The sequence below is a fragment of the Physcomitrium patens genome, chromosome 23, assembly GCF_059467195.1.
Source record: "Physcomitrium patens ecotype Gransden chromosome 23, ASM5946719v1, whole genome shotgun sequence".
NCBI classification, from domain to species: Eukaryota; Viridiplantae; Streptophyta; class Bryopsida; order Funariales; family Funariaceae; genus Physcomitrium; species Physcomitrium patens.
The window spans coordinates 5,778,626-5,804,752 of record NC_143432.1 but is presented as its reverse complement, the minus strand read 5'-3'; the positions used below and the strand labels follow the sequence as shown (position 1 = coordinate 5,804,752).

At 30.2% G+C, this 26,127-nt stretch overlaps 2 protein-coding genes across 3 annotated transcripts; both read left to right on the top strand.

The window, feature by feature from the left end:
* Window positions 1-32: 32 nt before the first annotated feature.
* On the top strand, window positions 33-2,087 carry LOC112275569 (uncharacterized). Of its 2 annotated transcripts, XM_024506042.3 has the most exons (4): window positions 33-312; window positions 566-918; window positions 1,054-1,303; window positions 1,769-2,087. In XM_024506042.3, the coding sequence occupies exons 2-4, from the start codon at window positions 596-598 to the stop codon at window positions 1,877-1,879; spliced, it is 684 nt and encodes a 227-aa protein (XP_024361810.1). In that variant the 5' UTR covers window positions 33-312; window positions 566-595; the 3' UTR covers window positions 1,880-2,087. The 2 variants fall into 2 exon arrangements, with proteins under 2 accessions (XP_024361810.1, XP_073386515.1); XM_073530414.2 differs by lacking the exon at window positions 33-312 and having other exon boundaries at window positions 467-918; window positions 1,699-2,087.
* Window positions 2,088-15,180: 13,093 nt separating this feature from the next.
* On the top strand, window positions 15,181-17,502 carry LOC112276254 (uncharacterized). The gene is made up of 6 exons (XM_024507395.3): window positions 15,181-15,695; window positions 15,864-15,978; window positions 16,148-16,344; window positions 16,463-16,490; window positions 16,682-16,790; window positions 16,915-17,502. The coding sequence occupies exons 1-6, from the start codon at window positions 15,426-15,428 to the stop codon at window positions 16,997-16,999; spliced, it is 804 nt and encodes a 267-aa protein (XP_024363163.1). The 5' UTR covers window positions 15,181-15,425; the 3' UTR covers window positions 17,000-17,502.
* The last annotated feature ends 8,625 nt before the right edge of the window (window positions 17,503-26,127 follow it).

The window sequence follows — 26,127 nt, the reverse complement described above, 5'->3', positions numbered from 1 at the left end:
ACAAAACATCGCAACGCTCGCTTGCAGGTGATAATTCTCGGTTCTCGACAATCGAGATGGTCTAATGGTCACAGCAATTCCTAAAAATGTAACACGCATCCAGCTTTTGCAGTTCGCATTGCCTCGTTTGTTGCGTTTCTTGTAGACTCATCATCTGAAATTAGGAATGAGTTACTGATGTGATGTAGAAGCCGAATACAGTTCCCTACCTCTACCGATGCAGTTCATTTTTCAGCGTTGTGCTGGAGTCGTGAGTGAAGCCTTGGTGTAAGACGTTTGAGTTGGTACACATCGTTGTCAACATTAATTAAGGTTAGCACCTGTTCTCTGCTTGAAAGAGTTGACCGCAGCCGACATTTGCTTCGCCTGTATGAGATTGTGAATTGTCTAGCGTAGAAATTGATCATTAGCGTCGTGTACATTGCAGATCGCGAACTATTAAGTAGCTTTTCGGTTTTTTGTTCCATAGCAAGTTCAGCGCAGAGACGAGATGTATGCGGTCTGTGGAATTATTCCCTGGCCTCGGTTGTTGCTTCGAGTTGCTCTGAAGGATGTGTGTAATTAGGCCTAAAGCAAGGATCGAAAATACGGTGGGATGGACACACCGTTGCTCTCCGATAATAATCGGTACGCCGCGCCAGAAGCACATTGGTCTGAGGAACGAAAGTCGTGGGATTGGGTGCTCGAACCGCCGAATTGGTGGTTACCAGATGGTGCATCTCGTGCCACAAGAAGAGACTACTTCGGTGGACTCATTGAACGATGCGTGCTGGTGGAGCCGCTTTCGCCCTGGATATCGCCACAGACCTTGCAAGAAGTGCTCGACCAATTAGGTGTAGTGCATGCCATTAAGCTCCTGAGGACTCCGTTATACGAAGCCGCAGCCTCATACTCTGACTTCCGACCAAATTATTCAAGGCGAGCACTGAGATTGTGGATTGACTTGATTAAGAATGGTCGCAGCCATTCGTGAACTGACTTTCAATAATTTTGACCTCCATTCTTGAAACTAGAAATAAATAAAAAGCGATCGTCATTTTTTACAAATTTCAGGAAGGCAATCGTGGAGCTGCGAAGGTCCGAGAAGGCAAAGGAATTAGTGGACACATGCAAATCCCTCCTCATGATAGGCGGTATACCCAGGCCAGTCGGAGTTCGTCATGCGGAGCCAGACATGCTGATCGATCACCCTTGCAACCGAGGAAGAGTATATCTTGATCTCAGAATTTTTCCACGTAGAGATTGCAAATTATTCCGGCAATATTTGCTATTTTGCGACAGAGCTCTCTCTGCAGAAGTGAAGGTATTTCTATAAAACATTGAAACATAGAACCACTTCTGTGGCAAATTCTCATGGATGCCTCTTTAAGATTTATGCAAACTAGTTAGGATTCCGCGCGTATGGTGCACAAATCGCTGAAATACTCCTTCCGTGTCACAAGTCCCAAGCGTAATGCTCACCACAACGACCTGAGACAATTGAGTCAATTGATCTACTATTCCCCTACTTCAGGGCCTGCGGAAACACGCCAATGAATCCATCATTAAGTCATAAGGCTCAAACTGCATGTGCATGGAGGATTTCGTACCAACGCAAATCTTCCAAACTCTGGAAATGCTTCTCCGTAGCCTCTATCTCGACGATGTCGTTCTTTTGCGTTTGTTTTCGATACTAAACGGTGCTGGATCCCGATACAGGCTGTATCATGGACACATGCTCTGAAAACAAGGGAGGTGAAGGAATCGTAATGGTTGTCCTCGTGATCAGATTCAGCAGGAGGAGGAAGAGGCGCTTCATGCGGAACAAGTGAGAGACCTCGCAGCTTTCAAAAAGAGAAGCAAATCCTATCTCAACGCATCAACTCAAGCAATTGTTTGAGCTCGAAGGATATATCGGCATGTTTACCACAAGTATCAAACCTCGTTCTTCCCTGGAAGTACTTAAGACCTTCCTCCTGGAAGCTTCTAGAAGATCGTCGATCCTACGTGGACCAGCTGCTCAGCAATTGTGGTGCAGTTTTCCTCTATTGGTGGATGTTCTTTCACGAGTTTAAAATCATGTTCAATAAAAATGAGTTGTGTAAAAATGAATATGCACTCATGCATAGGTGAATAGTTTAGACAGTAATTGGGATGATGGAAAGTGTGTTCATTGTGTAGAAGCATGCAACGTGTTTAAAATTCAAAAAAGCCGTATATTCAATGGGGTTTATTCCTCAAAAGAAGAGGATTATTTATTTATTTATATTTAAATAATAATAAAAATGAACACGGAGACAGTTATATATATATATATATATATATATGTATAAACTTAATTGAACTGATAGGATCTTATTGAATGTAAATAAAAAGTTAATAAAAAGTAAACATATGTATGTTTGTTAAAACAACTAAATGTATTGTTCAATAATTTATTGTTTATTTGATGGCAAATAAAAGTTGATTCTATGTCTTTAACATAACACATCTACCTAAAAGATATGGAGTTATTATAAATTATATATATGTATATATAAGTTGATTATTTTTTCAAAATAATTCAATCTATTTAATAAATTAGTAATTTTAAAATTTATTTTTATTTTAAATATAATTTTAAATATAGTATTAATATTAATTATATTTTAAGGATATTTATAGATGTTATAGATGGATATAGATAACTCAAAAGTATTTGTAAGTATAAAATAAGTGATTTTTTTTATAAGTATAAAATAAGCATTACAAAACCTTAAAAATATTCAATAATAATATATAATTTAAACCTTAAAAATATTATTATAAAAAATAAGTGATTTTTTATTCAAAGAAAAAAAATCTATAAAAATATTTCAAGTAGGTAGCATGTTGTGGTGACAATAGCAATAATTGTGGAGGCATTAGAAACACCTTATATTTTTACATCAATATCCTCTAAAAAAATATCCACAAAACTAAAAACTAAAAATATATTATATGTATATACAATTATAAAGTTTAAGATTAACAATTTTTGTATATATATATATATATATATATATATATATATATATATATGTATGTTATGTATTTTCATACGTATATTTCATAATATACATTTGATATAACTTTATCCTAAAATAAATCTAGAAATATAAGTTAAAAAAATATTTCTAGATAAAATATTATTAATTTAATTTTTGAATTTAATATGAAAGATAAATATTTGTTGACTTCATTTTAAAGATTTTTATTCTTTAGTGCAAGTTTTGATAGCTTAGTGCACAATATTTATTATATATACAATAAATGAATCAAATTATAGTTTTATAAATTATATAAATAGGAATAAATAAATAAAAGTATTTTTTTATCTTATTTAAAGTATTACAATTGCTAATCTCGTTTGGCTTTAAAGTCTTACTATTCCTAAGAATTGCTTGGAAATGCATAATTTTTATGTTGAAATTATTATTCTCATTAGAACCACAAATTAACAAAATCTCCAATAAGATTGTTATGGTATGTGGTTGTAGTAATGTTGTTAATACGTGTTTCATTTGATTGTATATATATTTGTCAATTGAGTTTGTTTGCAGCTACTACTTGTATTTGTTTGTATTATATATATATTAGCTACAAACATTTTTGCAAAAAATTTCTTGTCCTTCTCAAAAAAATATCTCACACTCAAAACACATTTATTGTGAGGGACATACACATGTAAGCCAATAATTACATGTATAAATAGGTAGAAGTAAGTAAAAGTGGATAAAAATAAGTTAATCCTATAATATTTGCTATAGAAGCTTCCTAGAAGCTCTATAGACGCTACTTTGACTTTATAGATGTCTTTAATTGACTTTTTGGATTAGAAATGTGGTCAATAAGTTGGCCATGTCACACACATGTTGTTAGCGTGAAGACCAAGCTAACTATGTAGCCCACACGTAGAAAAACTTGTCTTGTAAGTCAAGGCATGTGTCCTACAAAGTCAACACATATTGGAGGTCGCCACGTAGCTCCTAGTTAGATAGTATATATAGAGAGAAGAGTGAAGCCCTCTTCACTCTTGTCAACTCTTTTCTTGCTTCTAGTCTAGTTTTAAGGGTCTCTAATTTTCTTACCTTTTGGCAATAGCCATTCTACTTTCTTTCTTAATATACATATTAAATTTATTTCTATTTTTTTATCTTTTTTTGAAAAAAGTCTCGCTTGTTTATTTTTTTTTATCAAGTTCTTGTCCTTGACAGATTGACAAGAAAATATTTCAATATCAGAGCTTTATTTAAGCTTGATTAAGAGTGGATTACTCCTTTCTCTTGATAAGACATAAGCATATTAGAAGTTGCGGATTACCCTCTTCTAAATTGTTATTGTCCTTATTATTTTCTTTGTTCTCAAGTCCTCTCTTCTATTTGTCTTGAGTGATGTAAGAAATCTTTTTTTTAAGTGTTATCATGGCAGAACTTGCTGAAATGAAGAGTATAATGACACAAATGGAAGAGCAATTGAGGGAGTTAATGCTTGCGATGCATCAACTCAATTTACCACTACAAGAAGCAACAAGGTTGGTAGGAAGTAAAGATATAGAAATGATTGGAGTTGCTTCAACATCTGCACCAAATCATATCCCTTCTCCTATGGTGGAACATCCTTCCAGTGTTAGAGATTCTAGAATTACCCTATCCAAGAAGTTTGATGGCATCACATCAAAGTTTAGAAGATTTATCAATCAAATAAAACTTGTGATTGAACTTCAACTCCAAAGATATCCAACTCTAAGATCGCAAGTTAGATTCATTGGTAAGCTTCTTTCAAGTTCAACATCATCATGGTTTTCATCTTTTCTTGAACGATAAGATCTAATATTAGATAATCTTGAGGCTTTTTTGGCAGAATTTAGATCCATGTATGGAGAATATGATGCAATTTGTGTTCTAACCAACAAGATCCGTATTTTACGACAAGACAATCGATCAGTAACATTGAACGCTACATAATTTCGACAACTTGTAACTGATATTCAGTGAGATGATGCTGTACTTGTTAGTATCACGGACATACTCATGTAAGCTAGTAATTATATATATAAATAAGTAGAAGTAAGTAAAAATAGATAAAAATAAGTTAATTCTATAGTATTTGGTATGGAAGCTTTCTAGAAGCTTTATAGATACTGCTTTGACTTCATAGGTGTCTTTAATTGACTTTTTGGATTAGAAACGTAGTCAACAAGTTGGCCATGTGCCACACATGTTGTTAGCTTGAAGACCAAGCTAACTATGTGACCTACACGTAGAAAAACTTGCCTTATAAGTCAAGGCAAGTGTCCTACAAAGTCAACACATATTAAAGGTCCTATAGAACATCGCCACATAGCTCCTAGTTAGATAGTATATATAGAGACAAGAGTGAAGCCTTCTTTATATTGACTAGAAAGTCCACATCAAAAAAGAAAATGAATGGAAGACTACTTTTCGAATTAGGTATGGACATTTTGAATATAATTTCATGCGTTTTGGACTCACAAATGTACCAGCTGCTTTTCAACATCTTATGAATGATATTTTTTGTGAGTTATTAGATAATTTTGTCATTTGTTATTTAGACGACATTCTAATCTATTCTAAGAACACAGAAGAACATGAACTCCATGTTCATTGTGTGTTACAAAAACTAAAAGATGTAGGATTATATGCCAAGTTGAAAAAGTGTGTATTCCACACTACTCAAGTTGACTTTTTAGAATACATCATTTTCAACGAAGGCCTGATAATAGATCCCAAGAAGGTCCAGACTATCATAAATTGGAAGATTCCAAGAACAGTACAAGATGTGCAATGCTTTTTGGACTTTGTAAATTACTATCGAATCTTCATCAAGAACTTTTTTCAAGTTGCAGCTCCACTTATGCGTTTGACTTGTAAAGACAAATTTGAGTGGAATAAAAAAGCTAAAGTAGTGTTTGATGCTTTAAAGAAGGAATTTACTTCTGCACCAATCTTATATCGCGTCAACTTCTCCAAGGCATATTTTGTGGAAACAGATGCATCAGACTTTGCCTTGGGTGCCGTTTTGTCACAAATGGGAGTAGATGACAAGCTCCATCCAGTAGCTTTCTATTCCAAGAAATTTTTAGCAGTTGAGATTAATTATAAAATCCACAATAAAAAGCTTTTTGTAATTATGGATTCATTTCAAGAATGGCGTCATTATCTAGAAGGTACCTCAAGTCCAATCACCATGTACACGGATCATAAGAACCTCGAGTATTTCATATCAACATGCATATTAAATCGTCGTCAAGCTTGTTGGAGCATGTCTTTATCAAGATTCAAATTCATCATCACTTATCGACCATGAAAATAATAAGGTTAGTCCAATGCCTTGTCTAGATGTTCTTATCTTGCATGAAAAGAAAGAGATGCAGCTTTTGAGCAACAAAGAACGGTTCTCTTGAAGCCGGAGCAATTTCATCTTCGAGCAATAAAATCAACATTGATTGTTGATTTAACTTTTCTCAAGTAAGTCCAGTTAAGTATGTCTTCAGACCCTCTTGTTCACGATATCAAGAATAATTCTTCTAAATCTCATGATCTCTCTAAATTTGAGTTCAAGAATAAACTACTCTATTTTGAATGATGCCTATATGTTCCAGAAGGAGAAGCACGTTTACATGTTCTTCAAGCTTGTTACAACTTTCCAACAGTAGGACATTTTGGATACAATAAGCCTTTAGAGCTGATATCTAGGGATTTTTGGTGGCCTCAAATGTGGAAGGTAGTCAAAGATTTTGTACAATCATGTGATGTTTGCTCAAGATCAAAAATTCCTTGTCATCGACCTTTTGGACTTTTTCAGCCATTACCCATTCTAGAACAACCATGGTCTTCTGTTTCTATAGATTTCATCATAGATCTTCCAAACTCAGGTTCTTATGATTCTATATTTGTGATAGTAGATCGCTTCATCAAGATGGCACATTTTGTGCGATGTACAAAATCCATCACGGGTGAAGAAACAACTAAGTTTTTTATTGACAATATCTATTGCTATCGTGGATTACCAAAGGATATTATATCGAATAGAGGAACTCAGTTTGTATCAAGATTTTAGAGAATCCTTTTTAAGATTTTACAAGTGGATATAAAACTATCTTCAACTTTTCATCCTCAAACTGACGGACGGACAGAGCGCGTAAACCAAGTCTTAGAGCAATACTTAAGATGTATCATCAACTATCAACAAGATGATTGGACAACTCTTCTGCCATTGGCAGAATTTGCTTATAATAATATGATGCATTCTTCTACGCAACAAACATCTTTCTTTGTCAATTATGGTTATCATCCACGACTTGACATGTTTGATTTCTCAAAAGTTGATAATCCTGCGACAAAAGATATTGTAAATCAGTTGTCAGAGTTACATACAACAATGAAGGCGCAATTAAAAGAAGATCAAGAATGAGAAAAGATAAATGCAAATGTCTATCAAAAGGAACAACCTCCATTCGACATGGGCGATAAGATATGGTTACTTTGTTGCAATATCAAGACCACTCATCCTTGTGGCAAGTTGGACTATTGAAGGTTTAAACCATTTTCTATTTCTACACAAATCAATCTAATTGCATATCATTTACATCTACCGGAGTCAATGAAAATCCATCTAGTATTCTATATGTCTCTTCTTGAACCATACAAGACAGTGGACATACTAAAAAGAAGACAAGCTCCACTTCCTTCTATAGAAGTGGACAATAATGAAGAATTTGAAGTGGAAGAAGTCTTAGATTCAATGTGGCATCGAAATAAATTAGAATATCTTATCCATTGGCACGGATATGATATTAGTGAATGCACATGAGAGTTAGTAAAGAATCTTGTAAATACAGCAAAGGCACTGGAGGCTTTTCATCCACGACATCCATCAAAACCAAGATAAAAATCTTCTTTATAAAAGAAACAAGATCTAGACAAGATAACAATCTACTTTCAATTGTTGTTTGTAGCTTCTTTGTAGTTGTAACGCTAAGGAGATGGAGAACCAACAACCAGCGGATTTGACTCAAGATCCTTCATTTATTGACTTACTGGATGAAACATTATGATTGTCACAACTTTCAAGATGATACAATCGAGATGAAGATCTTCAAGAACGACATGTTCTTCTTCAAATAGATGGCGAGATACAACGCGTTTGATATCACGACCTTGGAAGGAACTCCCGATGTTTGGTGATTTTACTAGAGGTAGGAACAACTCCAGATGGTGTTTCAAATATTTTATTTGAACAAAGTTATGAAGGCCTCAACAACGACCAAAAAATTGGGTGGTCTTTCCGCCCAAGTATGAGACACTACCGATGGTTGAGAGGCCCTATCAATCATCTTCGAAGAAAACAAAGATCAGAGTATGTGGCAAATATAATTCATCGCATCACAGATTTCCTCAACATATGATGACTGCTCCTCGTGGAATTCGTCCCTATAAAGGGGATAATGTCATGGACATATTCATGTAAGTTAGTAATTATATATAAAAATAAATAGAAGTAAGTAAAAGTAGATAGAAGTAAGTTAATTCTATAGTATTTGGTATGGAAGCTTTCTAGAAGCTTTATAGATACTGCTTTGACTTCATAGGTATCTTTAATTGACTTTTTGGATTAGAAACGTAGTCAACAAGTTGGCCATGTACCACACATGTTATAAACTTGAAGACCAAGCTAACTATGTGGCCCACACGTAAAAAAACTTGCCTTATAAGCCAAGGCAAGTGTCCTACAAAGTCAACACATATTAAAGGTCCTATAGAACATCGCCACATAGCTCCTAGTTAGATAGTATATATAGAGACAAGAGTGAAGCCTTCTTCACTCTTGTCAACTCCTTTCTTATTTCCAATCTAGTTTCAAGAGTCGTCATGTTTTCTAGTCTTTGGCAATAGCCATTCTAGTTCAATATATTATCACCTTTAAGTGATTTTTAAGTATTTTTGAGTGACACAAGAGTGTATTGAGATTATCTTTCCTTGGAGTTCATGTCCTTGATAGTTAGCCAATTTTTCTACGGATTATAATATGAGATAAAAAAATTAATGCTCAACTTATCTGATCTTCAAACATTGAGTCAAGCAATTGACTTTGGTGTAAAATACGACAATCGCCTTTTTGAATTCTGATTTGAGATCCATACAAGTGGACCTTAATATTACTATAATTCAATGGCAATACCAACATCTCTTCAATACATACAATCCAAAGTAGAGGATATGCAAATTGATGCAATACATTTCAAACATTTTACTAAGCAAGAAAAGACTTGTCGTCGTCAAGAAGGATTTTGCTTATATTGTGGAGAACCTAAGCACACTGCTCATCATTGCCCAAAGAAGCAACGCAACTATAAATTGAGGAGTACAACGATCAAAGAAGATAGTATGTCGGAAAACAAATTTGTCCAACTACAATAGGGACTGTGTGGTTGGAACCTCATACAATATCTAGTGAAGGTCCTATTCTTTCCTTAGAACCCTCTCTATGTTTTACAATAAATATTATTTTAGGACCTAAACATCACAAAGCCTCTCCCTTACTAGATTCAGGAGCCTTAGCATGTTTTTTAGATGAAGAATTTGCTAAAAGACATAGCATACTTTTAGTGAAGAAAACTAAATCTGTTCATGTAGAAGTCATAGACGGTCGTCCATTGTCTTTTAAGAGATGTTACTCATGAAATCCTTACTATAGAAGTAGCAACTTATGGTCATAATAGCTTTGTAATATTTAATATCATTAGATATCTTTCTAATCCGGTCATTTTAGGTTTATGATACCTAAGAAAATATAACTCTAAAATAGATTGGACTTCTCATAGACTTTACTTTTTTGAAAGTATAATTAAGAGCGTAGTTAATCAAGTAGAAAGTCATAAGTCTAGTATAATTAAATCTGTAATTGTAGATGCAAGAACTTTCTTGTATGCTGCAAAAGAAGGATCACCTTGTGTCATTTATGCCACATTGGTAGAAAGACTTCAAGTGGCATTCCAAGCCAATATCAAGATTTTTAAGATGTATTTGAGAAGAAAAATGCAGATACTCTTTCAGAACATCGTTCCTACAACTACTCAATTGACCTTCAAGAACGACCATAATTACCATTTGGACCGATCTATAGTTTATCACAAAATGAGTTGGCTGACCTCAAGGAGTATATTGAAGGAAATCTAGCCAAGAACTTCATAAGCCATTCCAAATCTCGTGCAAGAGTTACAATTTTATTTGTGAAGAAAAAAGATGGATCATTGCGGATGTATATCGATTATTGAGGACTCAAGTAAATCACCATCAAAAATAGGTACCCGTAACTTTTGAGATTTGAATTCCTTGATAAGTTGAATCAAGCTAAGATCTATACAAAAATAGAACTACAAGGAGCATATAATCTGATATACTTCAAAGAAGGAGATGAATGGAAGATTGCGTTTCAAATACAACGTCATGCCTTTTGGACTTACAAATGCACTAGCAACATTCGAGCATCAAATGAATGATGTCTTTCAAAAGTTTTTAGATGATTTTATTGTGTGTTACCTAGACAACATCTTAATATATTCTAAGAACATAGAAGAACATGAACTTCATGTTCATCGTATATTATAAAAACTAAGAGATGCGGGATTTTATGCCAAGATAAAAAAAAGTGTGTATTTCACACTACTCAAATCAACTTCTTAAGATACATCATTTCAAATGATGGACTTATGATAGATCCTAAGAAAGTTTAAACTATTATGGATTGGACGAACCCAAAAACGGTAAGAGATGTCCAATGCTTTCTGGGATTTATCAACTACTATCGGATCTTCATCAAAGACTTCTCCCAAGTTACAGCTCCACTTACACGTTTGACTTATAAAGTCAAACTTCAATGGAATCAAGAAGCAGAAGTAGCATTTGAAGCTTTGAAGACAGCCTTTGTTTTTGTACCAATCTTATATGGCGTCGATTTTTCTAAGCCATTTTTTATGGAAATAGACACATCAGAATTTGGTTTGAGTGTTGTATTGTCATAAATGAGAACAGATGATTAACTTCATCCAATAGCTTTTCATTCCAAAAAAAATTCAGCAACCGAGATCAACTACGAGATCCATGACAAAAAACTTCTTGTAATTGTAGATTTATTTCAAGAATAGCACCATTATCTAGAAGGTATTTTTAGTCTAATCATCATATATACGGATCACAAGAACCTTGAATATTTTATGTCAACACGTGTTTTGAATCGTTGCCAAGCCCGTTGAAGTATGTCTTTGTCAAGATTCAAATTCAAGATCACTTATCGACTAGGAAAACAACAAGGTTTGTTTGATGCATTCTCTAGATGATTTTATCTCGCACCAAAGGAAGGAGATGCTACTTTTGATTAACAATAGACAATTCTCTTAAAGCGAGAGCATCTTCATCTTTGAGCAATGAAATCAACACTAACTGTTGTTTCAACTTTCATTAAAGAAATTCAATCAAGTATGTCCTCTAATCCTCTTATTTGTGATATAAAGGAAAATCCTTCAAAGTCTCATAATACTTCTAAATTTGAATTCAAAAATAATCTACTATATTTCGAGGAATGCCTATATGTTCCAGAAGGTGAAGCTCGATTACGTGTTCTTCAAGCTCATCATGACTTTCCAGTAGCATGACATTTTGGGTACAATAAAATTTTGGAACTAATATTGGAGGACTTTTGGTGGCCACAAATGTGGAAAGCAGTCAAAGATTTTGTACAATCTTGTGATACTTGTTCAAGATCAAAAATTCCTTGTTATCGACCTTACGAACTTCTTCAGCCATTATCCATTTGAGAACAACTATGGTCTTTTGTTTTTATGGATTTCATTACAGATCTTCCAATTTTAGGTTCTTATGACTCTATATTCGTGATAGTAGATTGTTTTATCAAGATGGTACATTTTGTACCATGTACAAAATCCATCACAGGTGAAGAAACAGCTAAGCTCTTTTTTGACAATATTTATCGTTATCATGGATTATCTAAGGATATTATATCAAATAAGTGAACTCAATTTGTATCAAGATTTTGGGAGACTCTTTTCAAGATTCTAAAAGTGGATATAAAACTATCTTCGACATTCCATCCTCAAATTGATGGACAAACGGAGCGTATTAATTAAGTTTTGGAGTAGTATTTAAGATGTACTATCAACTACCAATAAGATGATTGGATAATTCTTTGGTCATTGACAGAGTTTGCTTAGAATAACACGGTACATTCTTCTACAAAATCAACACCTTTTTTTGCTAATTATGGTTATCATCCACAACTTGATACTTTTGACTTTTCAAAAGTTGATAATTTTGTAGTGAAAGATTTGGCAATTCATTTGTCAAAGCTATATGCAACGATGAAGGCGTAGTTAAAAGAAGCTCAAGAACAACAAAAGATCAATGCAAATGTCTATCGAAAGAAACAACCATGATTCCTCATGGGTGACAAATTAGGTTACTTTGTCACAATATCAAATCCAGTCATCCTTGTGACAAGTTGGACTATCGAAGGCTTGGACTATTTTCTATTTCTGCACAAATCAATCTAGTTGCATATTGTTAATACTTATCGGAGTTAATGAAAATCCATCTAGTATTCTACGTGTCTCTTCTTGAACCATACAAGACAGTGGACATACCAAGAAGAAAACAAGCTCCACCTCCTCTTGTAGAAGTGGACAATAATGAAGAGTTCGAAGTGGAAGAAGTCTTAGATTCAAGGCGGTGCCAAAATAAATTGGAATATCTTGTCTATTAGTGCGGATATGATATTAGTGAACTCACATGGGAGCCAATAAAGAATCTTGCAAATGCAGCAAAGGCGATGGAGGCTTTTCATCGATTACATCCATTAAAATCAAGATAAAAACCTTTCTTATAAAAGAAACAAGATCTAGGCAAGATTTACATTCTACTTTCAATCTTTGTTTGTAGCTTCTTTGTAGTTGTCATGCCGAGGAGATAGAGAACCAACAATCAACATATATGACTCAAGAGCCTTCATTTGCTGATCTGACGGACAAAACATTATGATTGTCACAACCTTCAAGATGATGTTATCGAAATGAAGATCTTTAAGAACAATATGTTCTTCTTCAAATAGATGGCGAGATACAATGCGTTTGATATCACGACCTTGGAAGAGACTCTCAATATTTGGTGATTTTAGGGGAGGTAGGAATAATTCTTGACGGTGTTCCAAATGTTTTATTTGAAGGAAGTTATGAAGGCCTCAACAACGATCAAATAACTGGGTGGTCTTCCCGCCCTTGTATGGGACACTATCGATGGTTGAGAGGCCCTATCAATCATCTTCAAAGAGAACAAAGATCAGAATATGTGGCAAATATAATTCGTCGCATCATAGATTTCTTCAACATATGATGACCGCTCCTCGTAGAACTCCTCTCTAGAAGATGGGTAATGTCACGGACATACGCATGTAAGTCAGTAATTACATATATAAATAGGTAGAAGTAAGTAAAAGTATGTAAAAATAAGTTAATTCTATAATATTTGCTATGAAAGCTTTCTAGAAGCTTCATAGATACTACTTTGACTTTATAGATGTCTTTAATTGACTTTTTGGATTAGAAATGTGGTCAATAAGTTGGCTATGTCACACACATGTTGTTAGCGTGAAGACCAAGCTAACTATGTGGCATACATAGAGAAAAACTTGTCTTGTAAGTCAAGGCATGTGTCCTACAAAGTCAACACATATTGGAGGTCATATAGAACATCGCCACGTAGCCCCTAGTTAGATAGTATATATAGAGAGAAGAATGAAGCCTCTTCACTCTTGTCAATTTCTTTCTTGCTTCTAGTCTAGTTTCAAGGGTCTCTAGTTTTCTTATCTTTTGGCAATAGCCATTCCAATTTCTTTCTTAACATACATATTGAGTTATTTCTATTTTGTCATCTTTCTTTGAGAAAATTCTTACTTGTTTATTTGTTTTTATCAAGTTCTTGTCCTTGACATTTATCTATCTTTAATGTTTTAATCAATCAATTTTCTTAAAAAGCAATATGTTTTTTTTTTGTGGATTAGCATAAGAAGATTTTATGTTTCTTGGTGGAGTTGTTACATAAGTTAACCTTTAACACATGGTGCCTTCAAAATGTCTTGTGTGTTTTTGTTTTAACAGAATCTTTTGTCACATTCTAATTACATTACAATTTGATTATATTTTAAATTATAATTAAAATAAATATATATCAAAAATTAAAGACTTATTAACATTACAATACAACCATTTAAATTTTTAAAATTAAAATAACTTCCACATCAACATTCTTATCCCTTTGTCTTTCATACTAAAATCAATGCATCTTTTTAAAGTTTTAAAAAAAATTAAATTCTTTATTTAATTTTTTTCAATCTATAATAATTAAAATTTAGTAACAACATTACTCTTAATCAATAAGAGACTAATATTCTTATTGAAAATATATGAATTAATTTTAATAACAATATTTTTGAGTTCTCTAGATGATTTTGTTTCTACTTATTTCAAAAAAAAACCTCACCATAGATATAAAACCACCTTCATTTGTAGAATAGTTTGTTGATTGCATATAATAGGATAGAGATGAAAGATTTTGAGAAAAGAAATTCAATTATCAAGTATTTTATATTTTTTCTAAAGAAGGAAAAATCACATCAAATGTAATAATACATTAATTAACCAATGTAATAGTCTTTGTAATGGCTTTTAAATAATAAATCTATACAAATTATTGGATAATAGTTGAGATTCCTAAGATTGCTTCAACAAACCATTACATTGATACATACAAATAATTTTTTTATTATATGATTGATTATGGACATCAAGACATCAAAAATATTAGTCTAGTCCTAGTTTTCAAAAAAACAAAACTTTTGTGTGCGCATTTTCAGCATAGCCACGCGACCAAAGGCATCAAGGCGATAAGATCCTGTAGGCAGAAGGCCATCCACGAATGAAAGGGATGGATGGATGATGGATGGATGATGGATGGATGATGGATGGATGATGGATGGATGATGAGTGGATGAAATATGCTCGAGGAAGCATCTCCGTTGAGTGCCGTGGAATTCTGCGCTTGTTCGCTCCGCTCTGCTCCGCTAACGTCAACTTGCTCGTATTCCTTTTTCTTCGTTGCATCACGATTTGGTTGTAGCCACACCGACGTTGTCCAATTCGCTTGCTGCTGAAGGATCAGGGTTGCATTTTCTCTGGATTGTGCCCTTTTGTTTAGGTTTCAAAACTTACTGAACTGGTGCGGAGGTTTCGTTGGTATCGTAGAGGACGAGGGAGCGGGGAGTTGGAATTGCTTTAGGGTTGGAGGACTTCGAGGTTTCCTTCGCCGAGGTCTCTCTCGCTCTCTCTCTCGCTTACCATGGTCGGAGCGCATGGAGTGGAGGCTGTGGTGGCCGTCGGGGAGATGGCGGAGATGGCGTTAGGGGCGATGGAGTGGCGGCATGAGCGGAAATTGGCCAAGGATGTGACCAGGGAGTGGGATTGGGCCGAGGTGGAGAGTGACTTGGATATTCAGCGAAGGGAAAATGCGCGGCTCAAGGCAACTATTCAGATGTACGAGCAAGCATTTCAGCAATTACATAAGCAGAAAATGGAGACGGGGACGATTTCGGTGGATCGGTCCATGGCGGTGAGATTTGTTCTGTTAGCCGTAATCTGCCGCGGCTTCGTGGGTTTTTTATTTATTTATATTTTTATTAAATAGTTCCTAGTTCTTGTCGATATGATCAAGGGCTCTAGTCGGCACCAATTTCTCTTCAGTATCGTGAAAAAGTGTGTGCATTGTATGTGGTTGCAGGTCTATGATCAATTGAAGATGAGGGTGGCATCTCCTTCCTTTTTGGACAAGCTAAAGCCGTTTCAAGATGATGGTGCCTCGACATCTAGTAATAAGACGCTCTTGAGGGCTGAAGGTATCACTTTATATTCTTACCTTTATGGAATTTATTGAGAATTCTACTGAAAAATCAATCTGTGTAATCGTCAAATTGGATTGTTATCCAGGTGCCTAGAAGCTGGCAGAAGTTGACGAGTGTTGTTCATTGTAATTGACTGCCTCATGCTTTTGTTGTTGTTATACAGATGATTTCTATGTAAAGGCCGATGTGGATGATCCGAACTGGTGGTTGTGGCTTTCTGAGAACGACACGGATAGGGAAATCAAGGAAGTGAAAGACGGTTTGGGATCCGATGGCTATGTGATGGTTAGTCAGGAGGACATTGTGGATAGTATTGCGAGTTTTATAGCTCGGTACATATCGTCAATCCCACAAGCCAAGGTATTTCCTGCTCATCATCTTATTCATTTTGAAAGTTGTAAAGGTTTTCTTTTGATAGACCTGGACCTTTTTCACAAGTATGTGATGGCTACTGACACCTGGTTATTTTTCGCAACAGAATCTGACTCCAAAGGAGCTGCAACAAGGTAATTTGATTTTTCTTCACCAATATTCTAGGTTTATATTTTCATGTAGAATTTGTTTATGTTTGTGCGTGATTCGGGCTGACAGTGCGTCATTTAGTTAATGTTTTTTTTTTATTTATCAAGCTGATTGTATTAGAATTGTTTTGGTTCTGGTTATATTGATTCTTGATGATGGTGGTACCCTGAAACAGCTATGACACAAGCCTTCGCTAAAGTAGAGAAGAAAGGAAGACTGCGTTCATTGTGGACCACTGGGAAGTATCTTTACACGGCCGGTTCATGGGGCGCTACAGCATTATCGTAAGCTCTTCTGTCATCCCCTTTTCTTGGTAGTTTCTTTCATTGTAAATTTTTGTCAAAGAAAATACCTCCTGCTTCAAGTGAGGGCTCATTGATTTTCTATCTTGAACTGTATTATTTGCAGGATTTACAAGCATCCCATGGTGATTCGGGCTGCCTCCATGGCTGTGTGGACCTCATGCTGCCTTATTCTCAAATTAATAGCCTGAAATACCTCCGTAAATTTTATTTTTTTTTCAAAAAGAAATAAGGCGTCCTGTTTCTGATTGGGTTTCGGAGGAATGAAGAAAGCCGCCCTGCAAGTAACTGTAAATATAGATGTCAATTCCATGATTTAAAAAAGTTTGATTCAGTCACTGAGAAGCGTCTTGAGGTCAGAGCTCCAACAAGCTGATCTCAAGTCACATATTTCACGTTTATGGCTAGATGGAAGTAGTAAGTACTTTTACACTTCTGCTCCTCATTAATCACAGAAGTGTTCGCGTAGGAGTTCCATTTTGGCTGATGCCAGATGTTTTGGGTTTGTTTTGGTTTTAGGTGTTCGAAGATTGGTAGTCCCTGGAGGTGTGGTTTTGTGATGCTCCGAGCGTGTAGGTTTAAGCCAAGCACCACAACAGCTTGTGCCACTTGTAGTATATTCAGGCTGGTGGGACTCCTTGTAATATATGCAGGCCTGTGTGATTTCTCTTAATATATTCAGGTTTACTTGTTATGCGAGTTTCCGCTTTTGTGTGACTTGTCTTACGTGCAGGTTCACGTCTAACATACTCATGCGATATATATTTTAGTGCTAGTTTGTTGCTCCTTCAGAGAAACAATATTTGTAATGTTTTAAGTCTAGAAATTTTAGAAGCTGAAATGTGTCGATAATCCAATCCAAGTTGAGAGAATGACATGTCGTTTTATATTTGATTGATTTTTGTGTAGGACTTTGTTCGGTGCTTGGAAGCATATACTTATTCGCTGCTATAAGTGTCTTATTTAATCAGTAGTCAACATCTCATCCCTTTTGACACTCACCCATATTGTTTAAAGGATCATCATAATCCTCTGTCAGCTCGACGGCATGCTCTTAAAAAGAAGCAAAATTTGTCCTCTCACTGAAAGTAGTGTGAAGAAGACCTCACTGGTGGCCCGCTCTTAGATGTCTAGGATGTGCTGGTGCGAACAATCCTATACTTTACATTAAATATGATTGCAAATCATTCGAAATTTTATAATATAACATTAACAATAATAACAAACAAATAAAGGTGTTCGTATATTATTTTTGTATGTAAGTTTCTTTGTCTAAATACATTTATGAATTTTATATTAAGAAGTCACTATTTCTTGCATATGTAAAAATTTTGTACTAGTGTGTGAGATTTATTTCTTTTATTTACTTATAGATTTTTTCCTTTTTCATTAAGAACCAAAGAAAATTTTACTCATTTGAAGATTACAAACTAATTTGAACATGTTTATTTTTAATAAACAAAGCAATGTATAACCTTGTAGAATTTTCAATTTAAATGTGGTGTAGAATTTTATAAATTCTTTAATTTACATACAAAATAATAACCAAAAAAATTCTGATATCAAAACTTAATAATTTGTTAAAATGTGTTTGTTTTTATGTGCAAAATAATCATATTTATTACTAATATTTTGATATTATAAAATAATCAATCGATATTTTATATAAGTTAATATATAATATTACACAAAATAAATTAGAAAAACAGTAATACATTACATATATTATATTTTTCATTAATATATAAATTTTAGGTTACAAGCATATTTATTGTGTTTTCATTATTATTTATTATTTTAGAATTCGACTATTAAACAACAAGAAGAAAATTATCTACATTTTATTAGATTAAAAATAATAATAATAATGAGATTTGTTTTAATTATTATTGAAAAATTCAAAGATTAGTGACTACAAGAATATTATACTTTATACATTGCAATTAATGGTTGCTAATATCACAACACTTTATATTTGCATTCTATATTATTATAATGCATGTTTTAAATTTTAAATTCTATATTCTAAATCTTTTTTCAATACTACTTAAAACAACCTTTCTTACTAACTTCTAGCTCTTAGTAACTAACTTGTATAATTTATATATAATTTATATTGATTCATCTATTAATTGCAACTTAACTTATGTCTTTGACAATAATAATGTCTTGGAAGTTCTACTCTTAGATCTTAGAAGTTCTACTCTTCAATAATTTTATATTAATAATCTTATTGCCTTTTCAAGAAACTAACATTCTTGTATCACAAGTAACTAACTTTTATAATCTTAGATATCCTTTGGATCTCCTAAGATTGCAAATCTGAAAACTAACTTTAAAACCTCAAGATGTTTGCTTAAGGGTTTTGAACTATTACTTAATCTTTTGTGTTTGCATTAGTTGTAATAAGTTAGATTCTTTTGCATTCTATAAATCTAAAAAATAAGGAGGCTTGAGGTAAATAAAATTCTCAAAATAAGATTCATTATGCCTTATACTTCAAAAGAACAATATCTTCATTAATTTATCTTTTATGTATTTTTTAAAATTCTAATATTGTAGTTTAATAATAATAATAATAATAATAATAATAACAATAGTTTTATAAATGTATCTTTTAAATAATTATTTTATATATTTATATTAAAATATTAATTTAAAAAAGAATAATAAATACTACATATATATATTCTTATAAGATTATTATATTTTTTAATTTTTTTAATAAATATATATATTTTATATTACTATTTTTTAATGTTCCACTTTAATTCTTTGAAAATAATTTATTTTAAAAAATATCAAATACCATTCTTAGTTTTGGCTTCTTATTATTTATAATATAAATGATTTTGTATTGTCAAATTTATGCCAAAAGATTGTTTTGTCTTATACCTTCTTTTATATTTAGAATACAACAAAGCTAACTAAATATTAAGAAATTTAATTTGATAGATTAAATCTTTACAACTAAAATTTCATTGCTACCAACATGGATGATTAAAAATCTTTGTGATTGCTTATAGTTTCACCTTATTAAGACTATATGCTTGAGATGATTAATCTATTAATCAAAATGTAACAAGAATTTTGAATTTTTTAAAATTAGCTTGCATCAATCTTAGATCATATATTTTTTGAATAGTCAATTGATTAATAAAATATCTAAATTAATAGTATATATTATAACAAGAAGAAAATGAAGATTTATTGTTTATTGGATTTAAGGACCGAAATCCTACAGTTCAAATGTAAGTAGGTTCAAAATCTAGTAGGTCAAAACATTCTCGTCAAACTTGGCTTTAATTTGGAGAAAGCTTGTTGATCATTTAAATCATCATTGGATTGTTAAATCTCTTATTTTATATGAATCTGCAAGTTCTAACCATATATATATATATATATATATATTCAAAGTTAATAAGTTGTTAGAATTCTTATTAAGAGAAATTTTGCATGAACTATTAATTTTAGTCAAATTGCACTCACTTCAACTTTAGTGGAAGACTCCTAAGACTTAACTTAAATAAAAAAAGTAAAAAAAGTAAAAAAAAATAAATTAATATTTTAAAAAGTGAATTATATTTAAAATTAGTTCAAATAACATTTTTCATCAATTAAATTAGCAATAATAACCTTAGCTTGTATTTGGTACTTGATATTATGCCTCTCAACCATTACCCCTGGTGGTTACTAATACTACTTCAATTAATTATTGACATCTAACCATCTTTTCATTAGCATCTAATTATTATCTCGACTTAGTTTGTTCTACTTTGCACTTCAAGATCTTTTTTTATTATATAAGTTGTATATCTCTAATTTGCCGTCTATTATCCAAATCCTATTGATTTGGTTCTTATGAAGGTCATGTATTTTCAATCTACCTTATATTATCCAAATCCAAGTATTTTGGATCTTTTTGTTAGGTTGATTCTTTTAAACCATCTTTAATTAACCAAACTAGTTAACAACTTCTTGTATATCCAAGTACTTATACAAATACACCTAAAAATAACTTCTATATAGACTTAGCAATTAGTATCCAATCAAAAATAAATCTCTAAAATCACATAAGTTAATTTGAAATAAAAATAATTTCTAACAAATAAATATAAAAGGAATGTAAATTATTTATCAAATAAATAATAAAATATATAAAAATAAAAATTTAATATTTAAAATAATTACTATTCAAAAAATAAACTGAATAATAATAATTTTTTAGAAAATAAATTTTTATTTTTATTTTTTTCAAATGCATCAAATTCAAATGATATATTATATATTCATAACTTAAATTTAATAATATATATAAAAATAAATTTTAAAAATATAATTTATATTTTATTATAATTTTAGAAATAAGAAATAAAAAATATTAATGTATTAATAATAAAAAAGACAATGAGTAAAAATAAGTTATAATTTCAAAATAGAAAAGAATTATAATAGCAATTAATAAATAAATAAATAAACTTAAAGAATCTCAAGTTAAAATTAGAATATAAGAAATATGTTGACAAAAATAAAAATAATCTTAGTTCTATATCTATTTATACTAGCTTTCAAAAAAACCATATAAAATCTTTGTAAAGACTATTAGGCTTGTGGCCCAAGCATCTATGTTTTAGGTTTTTTTTATAGTATCTTCTAAGAATAAAAAACTTCTACAAGATTGTTTTTATAGTCATGTGGCATATCTATAAGAATTTATTAATTTCATATAGATCTAATTAGTTTCTTTAATATTTATTTTATTTACTTCTATTTATTTCTATTTATTTAAGTAATATAAAATTTTATCATAATATCAATTTTTTATATATCAAAATATAAGGTATTTAAATACATGTACTCAAAAGAATAAAGTAAAATCTTCAAAAATAGGCCTCTAAATTTCTTATACTTAATAGCAAGCAAATAATATAAAGTAAAGTTTTACTCTAAATTACAACTTTAAAATCAGAATTAATATAAATTTGCGTTTAAATATTTATTTAATTATATATATACACACACACACACCACAAATTAGTTTGATATAAAGATAAATATTATAAGTTTCTGAAAATAGTATTTTAAAAAATAAAATAGATATAGATATTAAGTTGATACAAAAAAAATTAAATTAAATTAAATTAAGAAAATGGTTGCAAAGTATATAAAAATATACTATAATAGTTTGAAAGAATATCAAAGGGGCCCAAATGAATCAGATTAAGTCAAAAGTTTATTCTATAAATTACGATAATGCAATTGAATTTATAAACTAATAAAATAGACAAACAAAGAAAATATTTATTTATTTATTTACTTCTTATATTTATATTTATATTTTTTAACTTATTTATATTAAGATAATAATATTTTATATTATTTAAAGATTAATATTAAAGATATAGAACTATTGTATTATATATGAATTATATCTATTTTTATTTATAATATTAAAATAAAATAAAATATTATGAATTTATTTTGAAATAATACCAAATTTTAGCATATAGCTAATTGAGATTATCATTTTTAAAATATATATATATATATATATATATATATATATATATATATTTTATTTATATTTTATATAAATAAAATCTTCATAAATATGTAGATATTTATTTATATTTATATTTAATATTTAACTAAATATATTTTTATAATTAAAATTTTTAATCTAAATAAAATTATAAAAATATATTTAGCTATAAAATGGATAAAATTGACACTTGTAATTAAATAGATAAGAAGAATTATGTAGAGTAACTAAAAGTAGTTAAATTTGAAAATTTCTTGTATTGAAGTTGGATTCTTAGACACCCTCCTATTTGGTAGTATTCTCTCTTAATTTGCACCTTTGATGGAAATCATTTTACAACTCTTATATGACATAATATTGTTTTTGAAATTAATAACAACCACATTTAAAAAAATGATAGAAAAAAGATAGCATAGACAAAACTTATATCTTCACAACAAAAATCACAACCAACTACCATATATGTTGTTGGATTCTAAAACATTACTTGCAATATGGATTAAAATAATAAAGCCTTTATCTATTGATTTTTATTTGGATTTAAAAATAATATCAAAGACTTAATATTAATATTATCAAAAACAAACTCATTAGAGCAATTTATTGCTCATGTCATTGCATATAATAATTGAATTTTTAAAAGACTCCAAAAAAAAAGTTTTGGTTGAAAAGGAACAAATAAAGTCATAATAATAATTTCTAAGCTTTTAGAAACTTATGTTTCAAGATTTAAACCTATGCAAAATGATACAAAATATTTTAAACATGTCAAGAAAAGAATCAATGTTGTCAAAAAATATTATACTTATATTGTGATAAATCTTATCATATTTTATTATTTATATCACATCTATTTTTGATGGTAGAAAAACTTCAAGCAATATTTTGAGACAATATTAAGATCCTTAAGATGTTTTTGAGAAAAAAATGCATATATTTTTTAGACCATTAATTTTTTAAATTGCATAATTGATTTTCAAGAAGGAGATCAAGTGCTATTTGGACCAATCTATAGCTTATCACATAAAAAATTGGCTAAATTCAAGGAATATATTAATGAAATTTTGGCCAAAGATTTTATATGTCATTTAAAAATTTTAGTAAGAAATTTTGGCTTCTTTATAAAAAAATAAAATAATAAAAATTATTACGGATATGTATAGATTATTAGAAATTCAATAAGAATACTATCAAGAATAGATATCTCGTACTTTTAATATTATGACTTCTTAATCAATTAAATTAAGTTAAGATCTATAAAGATCATACAATTTGGTATACATCAAAGAAAAAAATGAATGAAAGATTACAGTTCAAACTAGGTATGAGCATTTTGAATATAATATTATATCTTTTAGACTTATAAATGTACTATTTGCTTTTCAAAATCTAAAGAATAATCTTTTTTTAGATTTTTTAGAAAATTTTATTGTCTATTATTTAAATAAAATTTTAATTTATTCTAAGAACATTGAAGAATATAAACTTTTTGTTTTTTGTATATTATAAAAATTTAAAGATATAAGACTATATGCCATGATAAAAAAAAGTGTCTATTTTATATAGCTCAAGTTGATTTCTTAGGATACATTCTTTTAAATGATGCCATCATTGTAGATCTTAAGAAAATTTATACTATCATAAACTAGAAGATTCTAAAAACAATAAAAAATATTTTATATTTTATGGAGTTTGCTAATTATTATTAGATATTTATCAAGATTTTTTTTCAAATTTAAGTGTACTTATTCATTTAACTTGTAAAGACAAAATTGAGTCAAATAAAGAAGTTATAATAATATTTAAAGCTTAAAAAATAATTTTTATTCTTACATCAATCTTATATTGTGTTGAAATTTATAAGACAAATTTTATGGACATAGAGACATTGAACATTGCTTTGCAAGCAATATTATCATAAATGAAAGAAAATATAAAAAAATTATCTACTAATTTTTTTGAAGATAATTTTTAGCTATTGAGATTAATTATAAGATTCACAAGGAAGAACTATTCTTTTGAATAGTTTTGAATAATTTTTCTAAATTTAATAATATTTTAAATTTTAAATTAAAAAATAATATTTTATATTTTTTAAAAAACTTATATATTCCAAAAGATGAACCATATCTATGTGATGTTTAGGCTCGTTACAATTTTTTAACTAAAAAACATTTAGATACAATAAGATATTAGATTTTTAATGGATTTAAATATGTAAATAAATTAAAGACTTGTACAATTATGTAAAGATTGTTATAGATTAAAAGCTCCTTGTCATTGACCTTATAAACTTTTTCAACCACTACATATACTAGAACAATCATAGTTCTTTATTTTCATAGATTTTATGACAAATCTTTTAATCTCAAGTACATATGATTCTATATTTATGATAATAGATTTTTTTTTACTAAGATGAGATATTTTGTACATAGTACAAAAACTATCATATATAAAAAAATAACTAAATATTTTTTTAACAATATTTATTGCTATCATAGATTATCAAATAATATTATATCAAATAGATTAAATCTATTTCTATAAAAGTTTTAAAGAATTTTCATCAAGATATTGAAGATAGAAATAAAACTATCTTTAGCTTTTTATTCTTAAACTAATAAATAAACAAAACAAATGAATCAAATTTTGAAGCAATATTTAAGATATACTATCAAGATGGTTGGATAATATTTTTATTATTAGTAGAATTTGCCTATAATAATACAATATATTTTTCTACTTAATCAAAATATTGGTCTGATAATTATAATTATCATCCACAACTTAATACTTTTGACTTTTTAAAAGTTGATAACTTTGCAATAGAAGTTTTAGCAAATTGTTTGATAGAGTTACATGTCATAATATAGGTACAATTAAAAGAAGCATAATAACAACAAAAGATGAATGCAAATATCTATTGCAAAGAATAACCTTAATTCCACATTGGCAAGAAGATATGATCACTTTGTTTTATTATTAAGACTAGTTGTCTTTTTGACAAGTTCAATTATTATAGATTTAGATCTTTTTATATTTATAAAAAAATTAATCTAATTGAATTTTGAATACACATTTTGGAATCTATTAAGATCCATTCCATCTTCCATTTGTCCTTTTTTGAACCATTCAAGACAATGGATATATTGAAAAGAAAACAAATACCACATATTTCTATAAAAATAGATAATAATCAATAATTTGAAGTCAAAGAAGTCTTAGACTAAAGGTGGCACTTCAATAGGTTGAAATATCTTGTACATTGGCATGAAATTGATATAAATGAATACAAATGTGAGCCAACAAAGAAGATTAATACTTTTATTAATAAGACCTATTAAGATAAAAATGAAGAATCAAGATGTGATCGTCACTTCTTATAGAACTTGTCCTTAGAATGGAAGATAATATCACAAACATAATTGACACTTGTAATTATTTAAATAAAAAGGATTAAATAGAATTAAGAAAAAATAAGTAAATTTAATGATATTTTGTGGAAAAGCTTCTTAGAAGCAAATAGATGTGAATTTGACTTTATATGTATTTGTAGGCAATTAATAGGTTGCAAACTTGGCCAACAAGTTAGCTACATATTGCACATGTTGAAAACTTATGGTACAAACTAGCCATATGGTGTACTTATAGAAAACTTATCTTAGAAATTAGACATGTATTCTATAAGTTTGACATGTGTTGGAGATCCTATAGAAAGTTGCTACATAGCTTCTAGTTAGATAGTATATAAATGGTGGCAAGAATAAAGCCTTC

Bases quoted from the DNA above. Each gene is read 5' to 3' on its own strand.
- LOC112275569 (XM_024506042.3), top strand. From the start codon at position 596: ATGGACACACCGTTGCTCTCCGATAATAATCGGTACGCCGCGCCAGAA. The intron at 919-1,053 runs GCGAGCACTGAG...TACAAATTTCAG, and splicing joins TTCCGACCAAATTATTCAAG to GAAGGCAATCGTGGAGCTGC. The intron at 1,304-1,768 runs GTATTTCTATAA...CCTCGTGATCAG, and splicing joins CTCTCTCTGCAGAAGTGAAG to ATTCAGCAGGAGGAGGAAGA.
- LOC112276254 (XM_024507395.3), top strand. From the start codon at position 15,426: ATGGTCGGAGCGCATGGAGTGGAGGCTGTGGTGGCCGTCGGGGAGATG. The intron at 15,979-16,147 runs GTATCACTTTAT...GTTGTTATACAG, and splicing joins GACGCTCTTGAGGGCTGAAG to ATGATTTCTATGTAAAGGCC. The intron at 16,345-16,462 runs GTATTTCCTGCT...TTTTCGCAACAG, and splicing joins CGTCAATCCCACAAGCCAAG to AATCTGACTCCAAAGGAGCT.